Source organism: Astatotilapia calliptera, chromosome 10 (genome assembly GCF_900246225.1).
Source record: "Astatotilapia calliptera chromosome 10, fAstCal1.2, whole genome shotgun sequence".
NCBI lineage: Eukaryota > Metazoa > Chordata > Actinopteri > Cichliformes > Cichlidae > Astatotilapia > Astatotilapia calliptera.
This window is the reverse complement of record NC_039311.1, coordinates 4,002,939-4,022,367: the sequence shown is the minus strand read 5'-3', so window position 1 is coordinate 4,022,367 and position 19,429 is coordinate 4,002,939. Positions and strand designations below refer to the sequence as shown.

Here is a 19,429-nt window from a genome sequence, read left to right as displayed (position 1 = left end):
AAATGTGACCAGTGATGTGGGAGTTGGTGTTAATGGTGATTGTTTTTATATTTATATAATCTGATTAATACATAATGATTATGACACTCTTATTTTCATTCAGCTGTGTGATTTAAACTGACATTCAAATTCTAACACTTGAACTGGAGCCGTGTCTTGTCATTATCTTGCACTTTCAGTATAGTATTGTTTTTTGGCTCTGTAATAATGAAAAAATAACTTACTTTTAATCTCAGTGTATTGTGATGGTGTCAGAGGCTAAATTGTTTCTCAAATGTGTATGAATTATGTGCTGTGGAGACATGTGGCTGCTTACAGTGCTGTAAGAATAAACATGCACATACACACAGAGACACTCATTCAAACACAGTTCTGAAAAGTCTTAAACACGAAATAAGAATCGTTCTATAAAACCTAACACAAAAAAACAAAAACACAACAAAAAAGAAGTAACATGCATCTATGTTTTTTTTTATTAGATGCTTTAAGCAAAATTTAGGCTTTTAACAATAATAAAGCACAGTGTGGTGATACTATTTTGCTGATTTGGCCACAAATATTATTTACATTTAGAAATTTGGATACAACTTGCCAGACTGATTTAAATTTAACCACTTTAGTATAAACAAAAATGTTGAATCCCCAAAGTAGTTTAGTAACATTTTTAAAAAATATATATATTGTCCACCTTATTATTAACTTAGATTTAGTGATCACATAGAATACCTAAGCTTTTTCCCGCATAGAGAAATATGTGATGCAAAAGGGGATAAGGACTGGTATTTATGCAGAGCTTTTTTTTAATTCTCCTTGAATTCCCAAAGAACTCTACAGCGCACAAACATTTTATTCTATGCAAACAGTGCTGGAATTTCCTTAGCAAGAATCACAGGAAAATCATCAGCATTTCAGCAATTTTAACCATTTATGTTAATTAGAGTCATATTTCCTTGAATTTATAGTTTGCATGAAAATGGAAAACATAGATTACATAATTAATTACACAAATCAAGAACTGAGTTCACATTTGTAGTTACCCTCCAATGGGTGGCACTTGTTTTCCATCTTTCCATCATTGAGATCTCAGATAGTTCTAACTAGTAACTCAACAGCATTTTGTCACTAATCTACATAGTTACAGTTGATGAAAATGTTAATTACCTGAGTTCGCAGTTCCCTGGTTTCATGCAAGAAGCTGATTATCCCTAGCCCTCAACCTTTTTACTGAATCCCCTGCCAGCTGCAGCAGTGTCTGCAGCTGAGGATTAAAAAAACATAATGGCATTATGCTAATGTTGTGATATTGCTAGATTGACATTTCTACTGATTGGGATTAGTGCTCCTATCCATTTTCCCACCCACACAGCAGTGGCTTAAAGTCTCTCTCTCTGCCATGAAAACATGCTTTTAACATTGTTGGTGTCAGGGGTAATTTATGGTGTTCCTCAAGTGGGCTTGTTTCAGTGCAATTAGTGTATTTTCTTTGTGTATTGAGTGCATGCCCTGAGCTGTCTGCCATCTGGAGATGTTTGAGAGAAAAAGAGGGCTTTCCTGTTTCTGGGTTCTTTTTTCTTTAATTAAGTTTTTTAACAAGGATAATCACAAGTTTGTTCAATCTGTTAAGTTGCAACAGACCATTTGAAAATTTACCATTATCCTATAATATCTTTTCAAAACATGATGCAAACATTAGTTTCTGCAACTGGATTACCATATTACTATGTCATATTTGCATTATTAACTGATTATCTGAGCTGGTAATCTTGGCTGTGTTGCATTGGGTCAGTCATCTTGTTTACATATTTAGAGAAAAACATATACATATACAAAAACATATACATACCTATAACCTCGAGCGTGGCTCAAGAGTTGGGAGTTCGCCTTGTAATCGGAAGGTTGCCGGTTCAAGCCCCGGCTTGGACAGTCTTGGTCGTTGTGTCCTTGGGCAAGATACTTCACCCGTTGCCTACTGGTGGTGGTCAGAGGGTCGACTTGCCCTCGGCTGCTGCCTACCAAAGCTGTTTAACTTTTTTGGTCAGGTCCACAGCGGCAGACTGGTTTTTTTCTTCTGAAATGAGTACAGGATCATATGTCATAGAGCTAATCGAATTTAATTGAAACATTAACTCATGCACTGTTTTTTTTCTTTTGCTTTGTTTCTTTCTCTACAGGCACCCATAAATTTGTGACAGAGGGGGAGCACCTGATGCTCACAGCCATCACCAAAGAACAGTCGGGATCTTATGAATGCATTGCATCTAATGACATCTCAAGCCCGGATGTCAGGACAGTGCAAGTCACCGTCAACTGTAAGGGCCAGGCTATCACACTCAGGCTATATAGGACATCAAAGGGTGGGAGGGTGCAGAGTTAAACTAACACTGAGTGAGGACAGTTGAGGGCACAATTTCAATTTGAAGAAACAGTCATATGAAAACATATGACTGGTATTTTTTTGTTTTCCAGATCCTCCCTTCATTTCTAAAGCGAGGAGTACAGGCACTTCAGTTGGACAAAAAGGAATTCTGCAATGTGAAGCCTCTGCTGTCCCAAGGGCAGATTTTGAGTGGTACAAAGAAGACCGCAGGCATGTTTCTTCCCTGAGCTCTATGATTTCGACATGCTCTGAATTGTTTGACCTCAGTATTACAGGCTTACAAACACACGTGTTCTGCTGTACGCTGTGGTCTTAATTCATTCGACATGATCTTTGCTGAAAGTAATGATGTTCACTCATATCACTGTTTAAAATCATGTTTTTGAGATAAGATAACTTGTGCCCTGCATTCTTCTATCAGTGGACTACATCAAAATTTAATCACACTATTAGAAAAAACAGTTAGTTAGATAATTTGCAAAAAGTCATGGATACCAAAGGAAAATTATTTGGGGTGGCTGTAGCTCAGGTGGCAGAGCAAGTCAGGCACTAATCAGAAGGTCAGTGGTTCAATCCTAGGCTGCCTCCTAGCTGCATGCCAAATATCCTTGGGCAAGATACTAAATACTAGTGGTCAGAGGCCCTGGTGGCACCAGTGTCCGGCAGCCTCGCCTCTGTCAGTGCGCCCCAGGGCAGTTGTGGCTACAATGTAGCTTGTCATCACCAGTGTGTGAATGGGTGGATGACTGAATGTAGTGTAAAGCACTTTGGGGTCCTTAGGGACTAAGTAAAACGCTATACAAATGCAAGCCATTTACCATTTATTTGTTTCTCTATAATTAGTTTATGTCAGTAGGGTGCTGGGCTCAAATGTTTAGATAATAATCTAATATAAAGTAGCTTTTTCCAACTGATGACTTGAAACTGGAAATACATTTATGAGAAGAGTAAATACAAACAATGGCTATGGTGACTGTTAAATGGTCCCTGAAAGTGACAGCAGCATTTCCTGTCCCTATAAGATGAAATAAGTACAGGGAGTGCAGAATTATTAGGCAAGTTGTATTTTTGAGGAATAATTGTATTATTGAACAACAACCATGTTCTCAATGAACCCAAAAAACTCATTAATATCAAAGCTGAATGTTTTTGGAAGTAATTTTTAGTTTGTGTTTAGTTTTAGCTATTTTAGGGGGATATCTGTGTGTGCAGGTGACTATTACTGTGCATAATTATTAGGCAACTTAACAAAAAACAAATATATACCCAGTTCAATTATTTATTTTTACCAGTGAAACCAATATAACATCTCCACATTCACAAATATACATTTCTGACATTCAAAAACAAAACAAAAACAAATCAGCGACCAATATAGCCACCTTTCTTTGCAAGGACACTCAAAAGCCTGCCATCCATGGATTCTGTCAGTGTTTTGATCTGTTCACCATCAACATTGTGTGCAGCAGCAACCACAGCCTCCCAGACACTGTTCAGAGAGGTGTACTGTTTTCCCTCCTTGTAAATCTCACATTTGATGATGGACCACAGGTTCTCAATGGGGTTCAGATCAGGTGAACAAGGAGGCCATGTCATTAGTTTTTCTTCTTTTATACCCTTTCTTGCCAGCCACGCTGTGGAGTACTTGGATGCGTGTGATGGAGCATTGTCCTGCATGAAAATCATGTTTTTCTTGAAGGATGCAGACTTCTTCCTGTACCACTGCTTGAAGAAGGTGTCTTCCAGAAACTGGCAGTAGGACTGGGAGTTGAGCTTGACTCCATCCTCAACCCGAAAAGGCCCCACAAGCTCATCTTTGATGATACCAGCCCAAACCAGTACTCCACCTCCACCTTGCTGGCGTCTGAGTCGGACTGGAGCTCTCTGCCCTTTACCAATCCAGCCACGGGCCCATCCATCTGGCCCATCAAGACTCACTCTCATTTCATCAGTCCATAAAACCTTAGAAAAATCAGTCTTGAGATATTTCTTGGCCCAGTCTTGACGTTTCAGCTTGTGTGTCTTGTTCAGTGGTGGTCGTCTTTCAGCCTTTCTTACCTTGGCCATGTCTCTGAGTATTGCACACCTTGTGCTTTTGGGCACTCCAGTGATGTTGCAGCTATGAAATATGGCCAAACTGGTGGCAAGTGGCATCTTGGCAGCTGCACGCTTGACTTTTCTCAGTTCATGGGCAATTATTTTGCGCCTTGGTTTTTCCACACGCTTCTTGCGACCCTGTTGACTATTTTGAATGAAACGCTTGATTGTTCGATGATCACGCTTCAGAAGCTTTGCAATTTTGAGACTGCTGCATCCCTCTGCAAGATATCTCACTATTTTTGACTTTTCTGAGCCTGTCAAGTCCTTCTTTTGACCCATTTTGCCAAAGGGAAAGGAAGTTGCCTAATAATTATGCACACCTGATATAGGGTGTTGATGTCATTAGACCACACCCCTTCTCATTACAGAGATGCACATCACCTAATATGCTTAATTGGTAGTAGGCTTTCGAGCCTATACAGCTTGGAGTAAGACAACATGCATGAAGAGGGTGATGTGGACAAAATACTCATTTGCCTAATAATTCTGCACTCCCTGTAGTGATAGAGAGGAGTGATAAAATAAATGTAAAAAAACAGCGAAACTGTAGAAAAGAAACAGGAAATGAAATGTGGGAAATGGAAGGCGGGCTTTTAAACAAATACATCCTGTCACGGCTGCAGCGGCAGATGTGTGAAGTTATAAGAGATGGACCCAAGTGCAGGCACTGGCATTACTGTGAGTGAGCTTTATTTTCAAACGGTGATAATACAAACAGAAGCAGACATGGCAAAGAAAGAAAATAAGAAAGACCTAAACCAGGAAAACTAACTAAATAAACCTGAAACCATGAAACGTTGTTAGAACATGTGGGATGACACACAGAATGATACGCAGACGGACGAGAACGAGCAAAGGTGAGCACACACTATGGCTGTATCCCAATTCAGGGTCTGCAGCCCTGGAGGACGCAGCCTTCACTGTCTACTTGGGCTGCGTCCTTGAAGGCCGAGAAGGCCGGAAATATGAGGCTTGTGAAATCGAAAGGTCTATCCTCTGTCATGATACCCGCTGCAAACATTTCATACAGCATTGTTTCACAGAAATGAAGAAAAGAAATAGAGAGTTCATTTGTTTGTTTGTTTTTACATGACGTTTGTTTGATTTGAATATTTGAGGCTGAGACCACGGAACTGTAACAATATGAATGTTGTGCTTCTTTTCGGTACTGACCAGCAATGTTCCCTCTAAGCTGCGCGCGTGCGCAATTGCGCACTGCTGGCACGGTCTCTGCGCACAGAAAATCTGTGTTGCGCACATAAAAAACCATCAAACCTGAATTGAATTTAAAATGAAAACTTTAACAATTCTGTTTTGCAGTGTTAGTCAGTAAGTGACTGGCTGCTCCCGTATGGGATTAGAACGATGCCACCTTATCCCATAGTCCAGTCAATAATGCGATTCACATTCGTATATACGCAGCTAATCAATGTCAATGACAGGCTATGACAGCGTCCGTATGTGCCGACACCAGTGTTTTAGCTAGCAAAGCGGCGTGGCTGATGTGGAGTGAAGCCACGTTAATGACAACATGTACAATTATTGGAGATGTGAGCAGGACAGACGGAACAATTGACAGAAAAAGTGTGGACTTTATACCAGTTTTTAAATTGTGTTGATAGGCCACGTAAAATCTGAGTTATGATAAAAATATATGCAATGCAATTTTCTTCCTGAATACTATCGTTGTTTATATTTACTGCGGGAAGAAACGGTAAAAACTGTGTTTTATCAGGAAAATGCTCAAAAGCACTCTCCGCCTGTGAGCAAAAACAACACCAAAAAAAACCCCACCCTTTCCTATTGGTCGAAAAATGTACCATGTCGACCAATCAAAGAATGATATGGCAACATGGCATTTAGTTGTTTAGGGCAGTCAGCTTCTCTCCACCCCAGGGAAAAGGGTAACACTACCTGGGTCTGGGTGCAGTTTCCCCCTCCAGGGGCAAGGGTACCTAGACCTGGGGCTTAGAGTACGCTTGGGGAGTGTGATTGCGTGTACAGTGTCTCTTTATGTCTGTCTCCACGTTGGTTGAGTGTTGAGTAATTGCATATGAGAGCATGAGGGTGGGAATGGATGTTTGTATCTGTGTGTGCCTGTTTGTCTGTGTCTATATGTCAGGTCGGGTATCAGATGCCACCTCTCTAGGGACATCTCAGGCCCTCCAAGGTATGGAGGCCTATCTCCCCCTACCACTCCCCCTGCCGGTGGCAGACGCCCTCATACATCAGTTCATTGGTGGCTCTTTGTGTCCGGGGATGGGCATCCAGGTACACACCGGCTCACTCCTGGTGGCTGCTTGTCGGGGCCTGGAGCCTGGGGCTCGCTCGGGCCACTTCGGGGGTGGGGTGCCCTCGGCCTCTCGGCCTGGGGCTCGGTCACTCTCTCCCAGTCTGTGGTCTGGGAGAGAGTCCTGTAACTCTCTGTCTGCAAAATACAGTATATAATGACCTATGTTGAGCAATTAATTATATGGTTACTTTTTTGAAGAACTAACTATATAATTAACTGAATTATGCAAACAACAACATTTTTTGGAGCCGTTTAACTAAAAATGCAGCCAAGGCGTTTTTTAAAATAAACATTTCAAACTATTTACAGAACAATCAGCTGTTCTGCATCAAATCTGATGCCACACAAATTATTTGTGCCACTTCAAAAAATAATTTCTGTCCACTATGAGATAAAGGAGAACACCAGCCTAATACCTGCAGGCCTGACAGCAGGAAATGTATCACTCCTGTAACACCTGTAACATTCAGCCATCGCCTCATTGTTCTGACACACACAACAAAACTATTGACTACACTACACACTAACTACAAAAGATTTGCGCTAAACGTCTCAAATCTCTCACATCTCAAAACACAGCTGTCACTCCTAAAACTTCCCCCCGTTTCTTAACCCTTTAAGACCTACCGTAGAACCAAGTCCACCAGAGCTTACTTTATATTTTTACATGCTGTAGTGCCATTTTTGGGAGCATTTCAAGTTGCTATACATCAATACAACTGTTATAGCCCATATTTTAATAATATGTATGCATTAAGTCCATAGTAACTACATTAATTGCAAAAATGTGCAATAAACTACAAAAAAATTGAAAATCGTTTTTGTTTTTTTTACATATATTTCTACTCGGAGAAATTTAAGAGGCTTACCCCTCAAAACTTTAAATACAAAAAAGTTGCAAAAAAAAAAGTTTACAACAACAGGAAATTAATTTTGAGTGTCTTTATAGTTTTATTTTTGAGATACGGCAATTTTTATATACTGTAGGAAAAATGAAAAACAATCATATGATGCAAATTTGCAAAGAAAACAGCATGTGCATCAAAATAAACTATTTCCAGCAGTGCAATTCGAGTTGTAAGCCTCCCAGAAACTATTCAGAAAAGCATAAAGTCAAACATGACTTATAAAAATACCAGTATAGGCTTTTAAGGCCTACAAGTAAAAAATTACATTTTCTGCGAAAATGACATCACTTCCAGGAAATGGCGGACATGTGATCGTTAGCGCTGACCTCTGTTTCAATGTGGGAAGTGTTACAAATAACTGATCGGATCGGCAAATTGTGTTTAAGTGTACAACTTACATCTTATGTAAGTAAAGAAAAAATTACTGCGCTAGCTTACGCAGCTCCGGTTCTACAGGGATTTAAAAATAATTATGCAAACAGAGAGTGCCCACTCTGACCGGCTTTAAAGGGCTAACAACTAAATGCCATCATTTTGTGATTGGTCGACATGGTACATTTTTCGACCAATAGGAAAGGTGGGAGTGTTTTTGGTTTTGTTTTTGCTGACAGGCAGAGAGCGCTTTTGAGCATTTTCCTTATAAAACGCAGTTTTTACCGTTTCTTCCCGCAGTAAATATAAACAATGATAGTATTCAGGAAGAAAACCAAACATTGCATATATTTTTATCATAACTCAGATTTTACGTGGCCTATCAACACAATTTAAAAACTGGTATAAAGTCCACACTTTTTCCATCAATTGTTCCGTCTGTCCTGCTCACATCTCCAATGGTTGTACATGTTGCCATTAATGTGGCTTCACTCCACATCAGCCACGCCGCTTTGCTAGCTAAAACACCGGTGTCGGCACATAAGGACGCTGTCATAGCCTGTCAACGACGTTGATTAGCTGCGTATATACGAATGTGAATCGCATCACTGGCTGGACTGTGGGATAAGGTGGCATCGTTCTAATCCCATTCGGGAGCAGCCAATCACTTACTAACACTGCAAAACAGAATTGTTAAAGTTTTGATTTCAATTTAGGTTAGATTTTTTTCTGCGCAACACAGATTTTCTGTGCGCAGAGACCGTGCCAGCAGTGCGCAATTGTGCACGCGAGCAGCTTAGAGGGAACATTGAATATGGCCAATATTAAAGTTATTTTTATAATAATCATTATTAGTTATTACAGCAGTGAACTTGAACTCTGTGTCAAATACTGAGCTTCATTCAAGATTCAAGTTTCAGTTATTTATATTTCCTATCACCTTAAAAAATCAAAGTGTCTTTGACAGTGTATATATAGATGTATTATATATAAGAGACAAATATTGTTCTTTTAATATGTTGGTATTACTAAATCTGTCTGAATGCTTATATATATATTTTAAAAAAAATTTCCCCACTTACCCCTGTGGGCGGTCAATCCTTCAAGCTCGGGTCCTCTACCGGAGGCCTGGGAGCTTGGGGCTCCTGCGCAATATCTTAGCTGTTCCTAGGACTGCGCTCTTCTGGACAGAGATCTCCGCTGTTGTTCCCGGGATCTGCTGGAGCCACTCGCCTAGCTTGGGAGTCACCGCACCTAGTGCTCCGATTACCACTGGGACCACCGTCACCTTCACCCTCCACATCTTCTCGAGCTCTTCTCTGAGCCCTTGGTATTTCTCGAGCTTCTCGTGTTCCTTCTTCCTGATGTTGCTGTCATTCGGAACCGCTACATCGATCACTACGGCCGTCTTCTCATGTTTGTCTACCACCACTATGGTTAGCCACCGCCATTTTGTCCGTCTGTATCTGGAAGTCCCACAGGATCTTAGCTCGGTCATTCTCCATCACCCTTGGGGGCATCTCCCATTTTGACCCCGGGACTTCCAGGTTATACTCGGCACAGATGTTTCTGTATACTATGCCGGCCACTTGGTTATGGCGTTCCATGTATGCCTTGCCTGCTAGCATCTTGCACCCTGCTGTTATGTGCTGGATTGTCTCAGGGGCATCTTTACACAGCCTGCACCTGGGGTCTTGCCTGGTGTGATAGACCCCAGCCTCTATGGATCTTGTACTCAGAGCTTGTTCTTGTGCTGCCATGATTAGTGCCTCTGTGCTGTCTTTCAGTCCAGCGTTGTCCAGCCACTGGTAGGATTTCTGGATATCAGCCACCTCCTCTATCTGCCGGTGGTACATACCGTGCAGGGGCCTGTCCTTCCATGATGGTTCCTTGCCTTCCCCCACTTTTATATGTGCGTGTGTATATATATATGTGTGTATGTATATATGTATATATATATATGTACATATATATATACATGTATATATGTATATATATATATATATACATATATACAGCCTTAAAGTACGCAGCCTTAACGGTCCTCAAGGGTCACGTACTCAAAGACTGCTCAGGCCGGAAGTGCGAGGCTTGTGAAATGAGACGGTCTAGCCTCCGTCACGCTGCCCAGGTTGCCTAGCAACCATGATACTAACAGCTGGAAACGTTTCATACAGCTTTGTTTGACAGAAATGAAGGAGAAAATCTTTTGTTCATTTGTTTGTGTGTTTCTACATGAGCTTTGATCATTCTCTGTAAGATTAAGGTCAGCTATTGAACGGCGTATATTTTAAAGTAAAGGCTTTAAAACCAAGTTAGTACAAACGTCACTAATGTCACATAACTTTGCCGACATGTGGCCAACAGTAATGTTTTAATGTTCTTCGTTATTAAACATTTGCACATAAATAAGTGACATAATATTCAGTACTCAAAGTTTACTCTTCAGTCGCCCCTCATCCGCCGTTTTTTTTTTCGGCAAAATTATCCACACCCACCGCTATGCATTCTGGGATATGTTGGGCCACGAAGTCTACACCGCCACATCCTTAAAATTCAGGGAAATGAAGGACTGATTTGAGGGCCGCATTTCGAGCAGCCTTCGAATTGAGACAGCCTTCGTCGCGTCGCTGTGACGTAATCGGCCTTAAAATGCGGCCTTTAAGGCTGCAGACCCTGAATTGGGATACAGCCTAGACATAACACGGAACACAGGGGAGGCACATAAACAAAACCTAATGTGGCTAGTAATCATGATATACTAATGAACTAGGGTGCTAGAAATACTGAAAACCAAAATCAAGAGACTAGCAGTAAAAATATGATGAAATCAAAGATTAAACAATAGTACAAACTCAAAACACGGACCGTGGCACATCCACAGTTACTGCAGTAGCTGCAGGTATTCAGGAGAGCATGAGAACAGGAACATTCAGAGCGTTTTGCTTTGTATCTAAAAAACATTTCCCTAAGTTTTAATCAAGCATATTTTATGAGTGCATTTGCAAAAGTTACAAATAAACACATTCTCTCAGAGATTTCAAAACTGCTTTTCTCTTTCTTATAGGCTCCTCAATGGACTAAACGGGGTAAAGATAGAGAATCAAGGGAAACAGTCTATGCTTATCTTTTTCAATGTCTCAGAAGAAGACTATGGGAACTACACTTGTGTTGCTATGAACACCATGGGAATCACTAATGCCAGTATAATACTCTATGGTAAGAAAAATATGTTTCTGTTATGTTGTTCACTTCAGTGAATTAAAGAAAAAAGAAAAAAGTTTTGTTTTTGTCAGCGACCACTTTTTCCATATTAGCAGCTACACATAAAAAAGCCATTCTGAAAGTCACCCACTGTATGTTATTCATTGAATTACCTTTTATTTCCACCGATTGCCAGTTTCCATGGTAATTCCAGCACCAAACCGCATGAACATTTAACTTCTAACTAATGATAGTCAATACTAGAGCACTGATCTGAATAACCCTTATGATGAATCACATTTTGCATTATTCTCTTGCAGGTCCTGGTGCAATGCATGACGTGAACGGGGCTGCTGCGCTATCACATTGCTTTGTATGCCTCCTGCTTACTATAACCTCAGTCTACCTTCTCAAGTTCTAATGTGAAATGCTACCACCTTGGAGCTTCTCTCAGAATTGAAAACCAAGAACAGACTTTTAGTCCAGTAAGAAGAATGGAAACCCAAGATTGCCAGTGGTCCACCCTATTTTTTTTCTTTTTCTCTGTTGTTTTTCTTTCCTTTTTCTGGCTTTGCATCAGAGTCTGTTCTCTGTTGGCTTGTCAAGAGTGAGAAGCATCAACCTGCAGAAGCAAAGATTTTAAATAATGCACTAATTTGATGATGGTAGAACTTCTGAGTTCGTGTCTCCCCCAACCTTTTTATATGTGAACATGGAAAAAAAAATACATGTAACTGTTGATAGTTGACTGTTTATTGCCCAATTCTGAAGTGTACATTCAGATTATTATTATTATTATTATCGTGTCATGTCCTGTTCAATATCTGTACAATAACATTAAGCTTTTTTAGGTAAATGATAAAAAGGGAAAAATGCAATGTGATTGTTGAATTTTACTGTATTTTTACAGTTGTATGCAAAACAGAATAACTGATACTTCATTATAAACAGTTCAGAACAATAAATTATACACCATGATTTCTCAGGCAAAGTCCTACACATAGTGCATCCAAATTTATATTTTCATTGTAGTGTGTGTAAAAATTGTACAAATGTGTACAGACAATACCTGCACTGTTAGACAGACATGAGATGGAAAACAGTGAAAGCAGAGCAGTTGACAGACAACAGTCTGCACAGAGAGCTGAACTGAGAGCGGTGATTGAAGCCTTAAGGATGGGAAAGGGACAGAAAGTGAATATATACAGTGATTCAGCTTATGCTGTGGGAGCAGTGCATGTGGAGCTCAAGCAGTGGCTAAGAGCTGGTTTTTTGACAGCCAGCGGAAAGCCTATTAAACATGAGATGGAAATGAGGGAATTAGCGGAAGCACTGTTGTTACTGTTAAGGTGGCAGTGGTAAAATGCAAAGGACACAGTGCCGGATTGGACTTAGTGGCATTAGGTAACAAACAGGCCGACTTAGTAGCAAAGCAGACAGCTGGTTACTTACCCTCCCTGATTATGGTAATGGACCCAGAAGCCACACCCCCTCCAGAAAGACCACCCATACAACTAGGCCTAGCCACAATCAGAGAGTTACAGGACAAAGCCAGCCCCCAGGAAAAATCATTGTGGGTAACAAGAGGGGCCACAAACACAGATGTTTGGCGTGGCCCAGATGGAAGGCCCATTCTACCGCCAGGGGTCAGACAGACAGCAATGGAAGAGGCACATGGAGTGGGCATGTGGGACCTGCACAAATGATGAGGAACTTAGCCGCCTGGTGGCACCCTTATCTAAAGACATGACAAAATACATGGTTAAACCTGTAAGGAGTGCAACCAATTTGGAATCAAGCCCGCCTTCAAGCCAATAGCAGGGTACTTCCCCATCCCACTTTGCCCAGGGAAAGAAATAATCATTGATTACACAGACATGGTGGACAGAGTGGGTGGTTACAGGTACCTGCTGGTGGCTGTGGATGCATTTTCAGGTTGGCCAGAAGCCTGGCCGACAGCAAGTGAAAACAGTAGAACTGTGGTGAAGTGTCTGATTAATCATTATATACCACAGCATGGGTTTCCCGAGGTCATAAGGTCGGACAATGGTTCACATTTCAGGAACACGATCTGCAGAGGGTTGAAGCCGCATTAGGTTTGAAACATAAGTTTGGCTCAGTTTACCACCCCCAGTCCCAGGGGAAAGTGGAAAGGATGAATCAAACTCTAAAAACTAAATTGGCTAAAATCTGTGCACAGACCAAATTAGATTGGGTTAAGGCATTGCCTCTTGCATTAATGTCCATAAGATGCTCAGTAAATCAAACCTCTGGTTACACTCCATTTGAGTTGGAGCATGGCAGGCCTTTTCCTGGCCCCTCCTCTCGCCTGTTAATGTCGGATGAAGCTGATTCAGACCTCGATCCGAGGACATATTATAACATGCTCCGCAGTTTTGTTGCCCAGTATTCCTCACAGGTCGCTGAAAGAACCCAGCAAGAGCTGAAGAGGTGGCTACACCTGGAATGGACTACGTCCTCCTGAAAGTCACAAAGAGAAAGTGGGCTGAGCCTCGCTGGACAGGCCCTTACCGCATAACAGAGCGGACCTCCCACGCTGTCAGGCTCGAAGGAAAGTTTATCAAAATGCATATGCTTATCCAATGGCATTTTTGAACTACCCAATAAGAGTGCCATAGCAGCTTCATGACATATTCATACTAACACACTGAAAGCTGATTTTCAGACTCACTTTAGTGAAGTATGATTTAGGAGTGAGAAATTGGTTGTTGTGCTGCTTTGTTCTCTGCAGACAGAAACAGAAAAACCCAGAGTTCAGTGTGCTGATGGCATCATTAGAGTGTCCAACCTGATTCACAAAGTGCTGTGGCTAATTTGAAAAGCTGCACTCGTTACATGATATTAACCCACCTTCCACACTGTTTTTATGATCATTATTATTTAATTTTCTAAAGTTATGGTTAAAATACGGTGGCCCTGAGAGGCCAAACGGACTGCAACTTCAGAAAACACTTGCAAAAAGAAAAATGCTGCAAAAAGAAAAAAGCTGCAAAAGCACACACAACACAATGGAAATGTTTCTGGGGAGACAATAACCGGTACGCAGCCTTAACGGTCCTCAAGGGCCGCGTACTCAAAGACTGCTGAGGCCGGAAGTGCGAGGCTTGTAGGCTCGTGAAATGGGACAGTCTAGCCTCCGTCGCACTGCCCAGGTTGCCTAGCAACCATGATACTAACAGCTGGAAATGTTTCATACAGCTTTGTTTGACAGAAATGAAGGAGAACATATTTTGTACATTTGTTTCTACATGAGCTTTGTGTGATTTGATAAGTATCTGAGGCTGAGACCACAGGACTGTAAAACATGATTTTTGGGCTTCATTTCTGTACTGAACAGTCATTTAAGATTAGCTAGTAAATAACAATTAGCTAATGTTGTTCATGAGACTAAAGTCATCTCACTTTGGTAATGTAAATATAATATGGCCAATATTATATTAATCGTTATTAGTTATTACAGCAGTGAACATGAACTCTGTGCCAAACACTGAGCTTCAGTAAAGATTCAAGTTGCATTTATTTATATTTCCTGTCACCTTAAATCTTCACTTAAAGACAAGTATCTTTGACAGTGTATCTATAGATGTATTATATATAAGAGACAAATATTGTTCTTTTAATATGTTAGCATTACTAAATTTGGCTCAATGCTTATATATGTGTGGAAAAAGCAAATGTACGAGCTGTGATAACTGTTTCTGATAGAATGAAGGGTAGGCTGATATATTAAATATTTCTTTATTGGGTGAGAAAATCAGACCATGTCATAACTGCTTTAAGTCATACAGAATAGATATCAGCGCCTTAAACAGGCTGAATATGATGTATAGATCAACTTAGAATATATAAAGCATATAAACAATTACAGCAATATGATGCAACAAACACAGCAGTACTACTAATCCAAAATACTCAAAGCTTCATAGAACTGAAACAAACATTTATTTTTAGCTCCATTCTGCTGCTGACACATACTTTAGGTTTCTGAACATTAAACTTGTTGCTGCCTTTCATAGTGTGTAACCTGAAGGCCCTGAGTACTTTCTCCCACACTGAAAACACTGGAATGATAAAATTATTTGAAAATTACCTAATAAGACTGATTCAGGACAGACAATTAGTTATAACTTTCCTAGCAGTCCTTCACAAATAGGGAACAGTCTGTCTATTTTCTCCATCTGTCAGCTGCTGCTGGATCTTCCTCCTCCTCTTCCTCACACACTGCTGAGTTTGTCCTGTTGGATCATCAGGGGTGCAAAGCCTCACAGATGATGTGCAGCAGTGGGTCCCTCAGTCTGTCCTCACCCTGGACACTTGCAGTTGTCACACATGGAAATCAAATGTGTGATAAGCTGCAGTAGTCAAACACAAGTGTAACTTATAAATACATGTTCATACTTTTATTACACAATCAGAGAGAAAGAAAAAGAGAGAGAGTGCAGGACAGACAGACAGGTGACAGTCTCAGGTGTATACACTGCTACAAAAAAAGCACAAGAGAAGGAGGATTTAGTGTTTGTGTTATTACAAGTGCTAAACAAGAAGAGTTCCCAGATGGTACAGTGGACACATGTGTGACTCCTGTGATTAAAGCATCTTTCTTCCAGCGTAACGAGTGAACCGTCAGCTCGTTCAAACACACATTAAAGTCTGTGCCGTGATATTCAGGACTGCAAACCAAGCAGCATTCACTGACTTTCAGCTTGTTGTGTTTGTGGATATATGACTGACTTTAATTATCCACAAAATCATTAGATTCTCTGTAAGATTAAGGTCAACTATCGAACGGCGTATAAAGTAAAAGCTTTAAAACAAAGTAAACGCTGAAAGTACAAACATCGCTAATGTCACATAACTTTGCCGGCATGTGGCCAACAGTAATGTTTTAATGTTCTTCGTTATTAAACATTTGCACATAAATAAGTGACATAATATTCAGAACTTACTTTTGAAAGTTTACTCTTTGGCTGCTCCGCTTCCATTTCTTTCAAGTGTCTCCCAGTCCCAGTGGACTTCTTAGCATGGGTTGATTCGTGCAACTGGTCCCTCCGGTTATTGTCTCCCCAGAAACAGTTCCGTTGTGTGGTATGTGCTTTTGTAGCGTTTTTATTCTTGCAGCATTTTTCTTTTTGCAGCATTTTTCTTTTTGCAAGTGTTTTCTGAAGTTGCAGTCCGTTTGGCCTCTCAGGGCCACCGTATTAAAAGCTTCAGATTATATAAAATAATTTAATAGTAAGATATTTAAAAGATGCAGGTAGCCATTATACCATTTTAGTCCCCCTTATTTTTTTTAGTTGCAAGAATCAAATAAAAATGTCACTGAGACCTTTTGTTTTCTCACTACACCAACAAGAGGTTCAATCTGGCTTCCGATTCAAAATAATACTCTACAAAAAATATGTATTTAAGAGCCATTTTAAATAATTAAACCGCCTTTTAAATGCTTCTGCAATGTTTGTCACTTTTAGCTATGCATAATATAATCACATTCAGAAAAACAAGATAGTGAGTGTGAGAAAACATTGGCAGTGTTAGCACTAGCAGCATTCGTTGTAGTGCTGCTAGTGCTAGCAAATATTGTATTACATGTCTTTACTGACAGGGTAATAACTTTTTATATCAGACCTGGCTGGCTCTTGCACGGTTCTTGGGCTGCTTATTCAGTCCATTGGTTGTCTCTGACCTCCCCACATGAGGCTAATACAAAATTAGCATTCAAACGTAAAGAAGGATACATCATGCTTTTGTGAATTTTGTGGGAAATCACAAAGCTGGACTCTACTGCACTATCCAGCTTGGTAAAAATTGTTTTTGCTTTTGCAGCTTTGCTAGAAAGGTTTCCAGTGTCTATCCCTGCTCTGCATCGGTACAGCTTTGCTGTAAATCCACTCTACATACAATGTAGCGTTTTAACAAAACATGTACAGAAAGTATTTATTTGAATTCAGGAATACAACATCCTGACTGATGCAACACAGGAATGGACACTGCTGTGAAAGCAACAAGTTTCAGAGGGATGGAGCAGTCAAGGCCATGTTTGTCATCTTCCACAAAATCGCAAAATACATAAAATCATTCTCTGATGGGGAGTTTATCATAGTGTTTGCTGATATGCCCTGAGAAAAATTAAGGATTTGTGAATGTGCCCCTCTCCAAGTGAATCCCAAAAGATAGATTAACCACATTATAGCAAAATCAGGATCTTCATTTGAAAAACAAAGCAGATATTGGACAAGACTCTGGCCAACAACTGTGATGTCCACAAGACAACCAAGTTCCTCTTCTTTATACACAGAATAACAAAACTGTGTCAGATTGCAGAGCAGCTGGCAGCAATGCTGCTGCTGAAAACTGATGGCCGTCCAAATCTGACAGGAAGAAATGACTTTTGACAACGGACTGACATGAACCCAGAACTGAAACTGGTATTTGTGCACTGTATCATTCACCAAGAGGTGTTGTGCAAGCCAATGCTAAAAAATTAACCATGTTGTTGATGTAACTAAAATAGTTAACTTCATCAGGGTGAAAAGCAATGAATCACGGACTTTAAGTCAGTATCACTGCTGTTTTTTTATTCTGCTCACAAAAACGAGAACTTTCCACACATACAAAGATATTCTCACATAATGCTGGTTTTCTTTTGCATGTGAACAAACATTATTTGTGATAAAGTTTAACAAAACTAGACATGGATAATCTGTCTGCTATCCTTTGCATTTCCATCTCATTTCAAAGCTGACACCAGTGCACCCGTTAAAGCCAATAATAAACTAAATTTGTCTCATAAAACAAGAAAAAAGACCTAAATAACTGCAAAAAACAACAACAAACAAATTAGCAACAGTACCTTGTTAAAAAATGCACATTTTGTTCCAAATTGCTTTTGGTAATGTTGAATAGTTTTACATTTGGGTTCAGTTCATTGGTGCGCAGCCCATCACAGCAGTCATAAATTCTCATGTGGCTGGTTGGGAAAATGAATTGTCCTCCCCTGTTCTATATCAAAGTTACATACATACAGTGTTATTTAGATATTTACATTACACTGTTTCTCATATTTATTGTGAAATATTGAAAAGCTGGATAAAATTCTTTTTAAAAATTGAAAGAACTTTTTTGTGCTTATCAGCCCACTGATCATGTAACACAAAAAGTCAGCTTGAATGAATGGTCTGTGTAGCTGCTATGAAGCTTTCTTCAGGTGTTGTGAATGTGTGCTTTTAACCTGGTTTGCCCTGAGATTAATGGCAGATGCTGATCTCAAGACTGCAGGAGTAATGATGTGATCTGTGGTTGGTGTATAAAAAGAGTTTCTGTCAATTTCTGACAGAAAGTATACTTAGAGCACAAGTGACTGCTAATGTGACTTTTTTTTTTAATGATCAAGTTCACTCCTGTGATAACCTATGAGTAACAAATGTGTTGATGACAAAGGGAAGAGATTCTGTATGTGGGAATGCTCTTTTTTTGTCACGTTCTGTGCTTGTGATGATGGTGAAACAGTCAGCTCTCACATGATGTGATTTTCCCTTTTTAGGGGTTTGCAAAAAAAACCAAAACAAAACAACGACAAAAAAAAACAAAAAAAAAAACACGGACAAGTGAGATACAGATGCCTGCAAAATTACAGTTTAGGGGTTGCTGTCACAATTTCTAACCTAGTTAGAACATGACCATGATAAATATTGATGTCAGTAAGCTTGAACCAGTTTGTTTAAAATCATTATTAAAAGATAACTAAAACAGGAGTCTACTTAAGATGTATTTTTGCATGACACAATGAAAACAGCACAGATTTGTTTTGTTTGTGCACCACATTATCAATACACTTACAGAAACAGCCACTTAAAACGGCCACCTGATCAGTGACAGCACTTTGATGGATCTATAGTGGAATCCTGACCGATTGCCGGCTGATGGGTGGCCGTAATGATATCCCCCATCTGTGACTTGGATGGTGCAACCCTGAGCCGTAAGCGACATCTATGAAAAACAGTGGTAATGTCTTGAGTATCCACCAGGGGTAGCAGTGTGGAGGTGCATTCATTTACAGACTTGCTACACCATATATTTAAAACCTCTTCAGTTTGTTCAGGAATTCAGCCTTTCTGTCAAAGATTTATAGAGACATATGTTTGCAGCAAATAAAAT

At 40.1% G+C, this 19,429-nt stretch overlaps 1 protein-coding gene across 2 annotated transcripts in view; it reads left to right on the top strand.

Moving 5' to 3' along the window:
• Nucleotides 1-12,327, top strand: part of opcml (opioid binding protein/cell adhesion molecule-like) — a 441,158-nt gene extending 428,831 nt beyond the window's left edge. For both annotated transcript variants that reach the window (XM_026181472.1, XM_026181471.1), the window contains 4 exons: nucleotides 2,172-2,309; nucleotides 2,467-2,587; nucleotides 11,118-11,269; nucleotides 11,575-12,327. In XM_026181472.1, coding sequence (XP_026037257.1) covers nucleotides 2,172-2,309; nucleotides 2,467-2,587; nucleotides 11,118-11,269; nucleotides 11,575-11,675 — 512 coding nt within the window. In that variant the 3' untranslated portion in view covers nucleotides 11,676-12,327. The remainder of the gene's footprint in view (nucleotides 1-2,171; nucleotides 2,310-2,466; nucleotides 2,588-11,117; nucleotides 11,270-11,574) is intronic.
• Nucleotides 12,328-19,429: the final 7,102 nt, after the last annotated feature.